The 5737-nt window shown below is 62.2% G+C and overlaps 1 protein-coding gene across 1 annotated transcript; it reads left to right on the forward strand.

Annotated features, from left to right (window-relative positions):
- Nucleotides 1-1488: 1488 nt before the first annotated feature.
- On the forward strand, nt 1489-4982 carry LOC129336923 (homeobox protein not2-like). The gene is made up of 3 exons (XM_054990340.1): nt 1489-1753; nt 3290-3501; nt 4824-4982. Exons 1-3 carry the CDS (start codon nt 1489-1491, stop codon nt 4980-4982), a joined length of 636 nt encoding a protein of 211 aa, XP_054846315.1.
- Nucleotides 4983-5737: the final 755 nt, after the last annotated feature.

Below are 5737 nucleotides of genomic sequence, written 5' to 3' on the forward strand. Positions count from 1 at the left end.
ACGGTTTCATCAAAACAGCCTTGATTATTCTTGAACCCCCCCCCCCAACACACTTTTTGGTCTTCATCTGCGCGCTCAGGCCCAGAACTGCCACCTGACTTTGGTACCAGGGCTTGGGCTTCTGCCTAGACCAATAAAAAGAGAAAGACAACACTGTTGTGTGTGCCCCGGACTATGCACAGCATATCTTCCTTTTGTGGTGCTTTAAGTAGTTTTATGCAAAAAATGATGCAAGTTTTATGCAAAGAATGAAACATGTACTGCAGGTAGCCAAACCGTCCCCCCAAAATCAAAAAGAGACCAGTAGCACCTTTAAGACTAACCAATTTTATTGTAGCATAAGCTTTCGAGAATCAAGTTCTCTTCGTCAGATGCACGGTACAGAAACTGGTCAAATATAGAAGAGGAGGGGAGGAGAGAGAAGATGCAGTTAGAGGCTTCCAGGTCAGTGGGTAGTTTTGGCGTGGGTAGCCGTGTTCGTCTGCTGGAGAAGAGTCGGGTTTGGGTCCAGGGGCACCTTAGAGATCAACAAGATTTTCAGGGTAGGCGCTTTTGAGCATCACAGTTCCCTTCCTCAGGTACCTTCTTGTGAAGGAGAGAGCTCTGGCTCTGGGAAGCTTATTACAGCCCTGGAAATCTCCTCCGTCTGCAAGGTGCCCCGGACTCAAATCCTGCCGGGGTCAAAAGGTATGCCCCACGGCCCAGCACCTCTCCTGCAGGCATCGCCCCCTCGGGTGGAAGTGGGGGCACACTGACGGATTTGGTGCCTGTGGGGACTCCTTGCGGCTTTGCAGCAGCGGACGGCCAGGGCGGCCCCTTCGAGATCCATCTCCGGACCTGCAACTCTCTGCTGCCAAGGAAGCTCTTCTGGCAGCAAAACTGGTTGAGAAAGGCCGGATGGAGATTTGGGGGGGGGGGGGGAGTTACCTGCAGAGAAGAAGCGGGCATTGCCAACCTGTTCCTGACCACTGAAGGGGGGCGACGGCACCCCCGAGGGCAGGTGTCCTGTGGAGAGGTGCGGGGCAAGAGCTCCGTGCCAGCGACTGGCTGCCCCCATCTCGTACTGGGCTTTCCGAGGCCGTGCTGGTATCATGCAAAGGCGAGGGCCAGAATCTCCCCTTCGAGGCCCTCCGACGGAAAGGCCGAAGGCTGCCCTGCCGGCCTCTGCCCTGGGCAGCGGCAGCTCGGCCTTACTCCTGAGGAGCAGCGCTCAAGACATCAAGGCCGGGCGTCTTAGGCCGCCCGCTTCGGGGCAAGCGCCTCACCCTCGGCGGGCCCGGAGGCCTTCGGAGGAACCGACGCCCGCGCCCCGCGGCCCTCCCGTCTCAAGGCTGCGGCGAAAGCCGCCCGCCCGTCGGGCCGCCCCGGGGCCGCTTCTGGCGCACCTGCTCCGCTCCGCGCCCCGCCCCCCGCGCTTCGCATGCGCCCGCGGGCCCTATAAAGGGCGGCGCCGCGCCCGCGCCCTCCAGCCTCCCCGACGGCGCGACCATGCTGCACAGCCCGGCGGCCGCCTGGCGCGACCTGCCGGCCACCACGCCGGAGCCGCCCGCCAAGAGCCGCTTCGACATCGAGTCCCTGCTGGCCAGGCCGGGCCCGGCCCGCCGGAGCCCGCTGCCGCCCGCCGCCTGGCCCGCCCCGCGCCTCGCCTGCGCCCTCGGGCCGCTGCCCTGCCCCGCCGTCTACCTGGCCGAGCCGCCCGCGGCCTTCCTGGCGCCGCCTCGCCCCTGCGCCCAGCCCCACTGCAAGAGGCCAGGTGAGCCCGCCCGCCCCTCCTCTCCCCGGGCAGCAGCCGCCGCCGCCGCCGCCCGGCCTGGGGACCCTCGCCGGCGCCCGGGCGGGGGCCGCGGGCCGCCCTTTGGACGGGAGGGCGCTTCGGGGCGGCCCTCCGGGATCCGCGGCCGGGGGTTCGGCTCGGGGCCGCTTGTGCGGACGGGGGGCTTGCCCGGCCCTCCCCGTAGGCGCGCGCCTCTGCCCGGGCCCCGCCAGCCCGCGCGCCCCCCTCCCGCGGCGCAGAGGCCCCGTCGCAGGCAGGCGAGGTCTCTGCGGCCGGAGCGCCGCTTCCCTTGGAGGTTATGCCGGGCGGGGGCGGGGGAAGACTCGGGCCGAAGGCGACCCCCGCCCCCTTGCCCCTCCGCTGGGCCCGGCTGGGTTGCTAAAGTTTTGGGCGCGGGCGCGCACCCTTCCTTCGCCTGCCGTCGGCTGCCTTTCTCGGCTCGAAGGCGCCTTCTTCCGACCGGGGTGGCGCTTCCCCCCGGAAAGCGCCACTCGCGTTCGGGGCCCGGCTCCTCGGAGCGCGGCAGGATCCAGCCCACGGAGCTCGGAAAGAGCGGCAGGATCGGGGCCTCTTCCGCTGCTTTTGCCAAGGAGGCGGCCCGTGTCCCAGGCGGGCCCAGAGACGCCTCGTCTTCGTGCCCCCGGGTGGGCTTCGGGGTGCGGCGCTGCGCTCTGTGCCGCCCGGGATAGGCTGGCCGCGTCCAGGACTCGGTGCCTGCCCGGTCAGTGTCCGAGGAGGCCGCGGTCTCCCGCACTCCGCCAGCTCCGGGATGCGTCTGCTTGGACCGCGGCTTTTCTGGGCCGGGCTGCACTACTTTTGGGGCGCGGAAGGGAAGGCTGGGGCCCTCTTGTCCTGCCAGGCGCCTCTGCTCTGCAAGCGCACCTCCATCGCCTGGTTGGTGCGGCTTGGCCTGATGATGGGCTTGAGCCCAGCCTGGCTTGGGAGCTGAGGAGGGAGCCCTTCAGGGCCTGGGAGTCAGCCCGCCCTTGTCCTGCGAGGACTGCAGCCTTTGCCGTTGGGGCTCCTTCACACACCACCTCGATTCGCCTCCAGTTACTTAAACGCATGCCTGGACCAGCCCTGAAGGATGCAGCTTGCAGATGTTCTAAAACTTGTGCCCAGGGAAGCAGCCCAAATGTTGGGGGCGCTGAGGTGCCCGGGGTGGGGGGTGGGTGGGATGTGGGTCCTGGGAGCTCAGACAACTTGCCACTCCCACTTCCGTCCATGCATTGTCATTGAGCTGCCACATAAAAACTGCTGGCACGTGGAATAGGGGCGGCCTTCCTAATGTGCTACATTTCCAGGTGCAAGAATGCCGAGTTCAGTGTCAGGAAGCATTTAGACCCCCCACCCACCCACCCACTGGGGGGTCTGCAGTAGCACTGCCTCGAACAGGCACGTGCCACCGGTGTCTCTTTAGTGCGAGGGCTTGAGACTCTCCTGTGGCACCCAAGAGGGCCACTGAGCGGCTCTGGGGTGCCAGTTCTGACTGTCTCTTCCTCTTTGCCATGCCAGGCCTGGAGATTTCTCCATGTGCAGCAGCTGCCCACTCCCTGGGGGCACCCCTCGCGTGGCGTTCAGGGGGTCCCTGCAAGATGAAGAGGGTCCGTACCGTCTTTACGCCGGAGCAGCTGGAGCGCCTGGAGAAGGAATTCCTCAAGCAGCAGTATATGGTGGGCACTGAGCGCGTGGACCTGGCTGCCACTCTGCGCCTCACGGAGACGCAGGTAAGGAGTGCCGGAGGCTTCTGTGGAGAGCCCAAAAGCAGAGGCCCTGTGGTAGACCCAGGCTCCGTTAGGTGAGAGGGGGGGTAGGCCAGCTGGGATGGGTGTGCACCCCCCATTCTTGGTGCTCTCTTTCCTGCTCTTCATATTGCAGTGGTAGATTTTTCCATTGCTTGCAGAGGAGAGCAGCAACCCAGAACCCACTGGGCATTTATGGAGTGTTTTGGGATGTGCTGAGCACTCCATAGGTGATGCTTCTGACAGCCCTTTGAGGTAGGCCAGTCCCGTGTTGCAGAGGGGGAAGCTGAGGCTGAGCAGGAGACTGGCTTGCCTAAGGCTGCCTGGGCAGCATCCCCGTACAGATTGTGTTGGCCTTGTTTGTGTGCTGCCTCTTTAAGAGGCCTGCAGCTCACAGCATAAAACAAGATATTATCACAAAAACAGAATATTAACACACCGTTAAGAACCTTGGCTACCTTGAGCCAAGAGAAAAGGTGGGAGGTGCCTCTTTTAATAAGCTTAAATAAAACCGCACAAAACCCCAGAGCTCGAGCAACAGTTTGCAGCAGGCTTGTCTTGTCCACACCAGGAGCTCCCAGGAGTCAGCGATAGGCGGGTGCAGCTCTAGTGGGCTTGTAGCCAAGGAGAGACTTGACTCGGGGGGGGGCCCTCCCTGGTCTCGGCTCTCCCTCCCTCGTAGCCAGTGGGCTGCAGCCCCTCCCATGGCACCCTCTTCTCCGGCTCTTCAGAGGGCCTGAGGAGCTCTTGGCAGTGGGGGATGGACCAAGCGGCCCACAGATTTCCCCCTTTTTCTCCGCAGCTTTGTATACCCCATGTACATACTGGGGTGTCCCCAGCTTATTAACGGGAGCTGGGGAAGAGTGTGGAAACCAGGAGCAGCATCGCCTGTTCCCCAAAGCCTCCCTCCCCCTTCACCCGAGAGGAATACCAGCATGTCCTTCAAGAGCCCTTGTAAAAAAGCAGACCCACCCAGATTTTCAGGGTGTAAGCTTTCGAGAGTCAGAGCTCCCTTCTTTGGGCGTCTGAAGAAGGGAGCTGTGACTCTTGAAAGCTTCTCCCCTGGACTCTTGCTGGTCTCTAAGGTGCCGTTGACCCACGTCCTGCTGTTCTACTGCAGACCAACACGGCTACCCACCTAAACTTGCAACAAAGGCTTTGCTGTAGAATCTGGGCCAACAGTAGCCCTGCCACCCTAAGGCACCAGAGAGACGAGGCCTGGCCTGGACAAGGCCCTCTGCAGGGCCAAAGTGGAGCAGAGAGCTCGTTCCTGGCTTTCCCTGTTGCTGATGCTGCCCCTCTTGCAGGTGAAGGTCTGGTTCCAGAACAGGAGAATTAAGTGGCGGAAGCAGAGCTTGGAGCAGAAGGCCGCAAAGCTCTCTCAGTTTGGGGCAACGCAGCTGATGCCTGCTGAACGGTCTGAGGAACAGGACAGTGGAGAAGACCCCGTGGAAGTAGAGGTCTAGACTCTTTGGGGGCTTTCCTGCCCCAGAGGCAAATCTGTTCGAGTGTGTGCGCCTGTAGTTTGTGCCCCGTTCCCAGGAGGGACGAAGTGGACTGGCACAGCCGTGGCATGACGTGGCTGTCTCAGAGGGCCCTGCCTGGCAGAGCGTGAGGTGAGCTGTGCCCGCTTGTCGTCCAGCACTAGCCGGCCTTTGCTTTGGTCCCGCAGTCCAGGGGGCCTAGCAGCTGTGGCCACACTAGGACTCGCATGTCGCCTGGGTCCGTCTCAGCCCAGTGCTGTTGGCTCGGGGGCTGGCCAGGCAGCCCTAGAAAGTTCCCCAACAGAGCGTGGTGGAAGCAGGCCTCCCTGTTCCTGCCCGAGGCAGCTGGTGGTCGTTCAGAGAGGGAGGTGCAGTGCTTGTCTGCATAAAACATCCCGCATAACTGCTCTGGCTCCTGTTGGGCGATAAAGCTCTTCTCTTCCTGCTCGTCCATGAATCCATTGGATCTGGTGTGTCTCTGTGCTGCTTGCGCTGGTGTGTTTCATAGGCTGGCCGCATCTGTGGTTTCTCCAGCCCTGGAAGCACATGGGAGGGGCTCTGAGCAGGACCAAGAGGCGGGCCTCGCGGATGAGCCTTCTGGGCCCAGCCTCCTCGGGTGCAGTTTTGCAAAGATTCACGCATTGGTAAGCTCTTGGAGTTTGCATTAAATATTGCAAACTGACGTTTTTACTACATTCTAAATACTAATTTCTTAAATATCCCAACGTGTATGCATG

This window comes from Eublepharis macularius, chromosome 10 (assembly GCF_028583425.1).
Source record: "Eublepharis macularius isolate TG4126 chromosome 10, MPM_Emac_v1.0, whole genome shotgun sequence".
Taxonomy (NCBI): Eukaryota; Metazoa; Chordata; class Lepidosauria; order Squamata; family Eublepharidae; genus Eublepharis; species Eublepharis macularius.

Bases quoted from the DNA above. Each gene is read 5' to 3' on its own strand.
- LOC129336923 (XM_054990340.1), top strand. From the start codon at position 1,489: ATGCTGCACAGCCCGGCGGCCGCCTGGCGCGACCTGCCGGCCACCACG. The intron at 1,754-3,289 runs GTGAGCCCGCCC...TTGCCATGCCAG, and splicing joins GCCCCACTGCAAGAGGCCAG to GCCTGGAGATTTCTCCATGT. The intron at 3,502-4,823 runs GTAAGGAGTGCC...CCCCTCTTGCAG, and splicing joins TGCGCCTCACGGAGACGCAG to GTGAAGGTCTGGTTCCAGAA.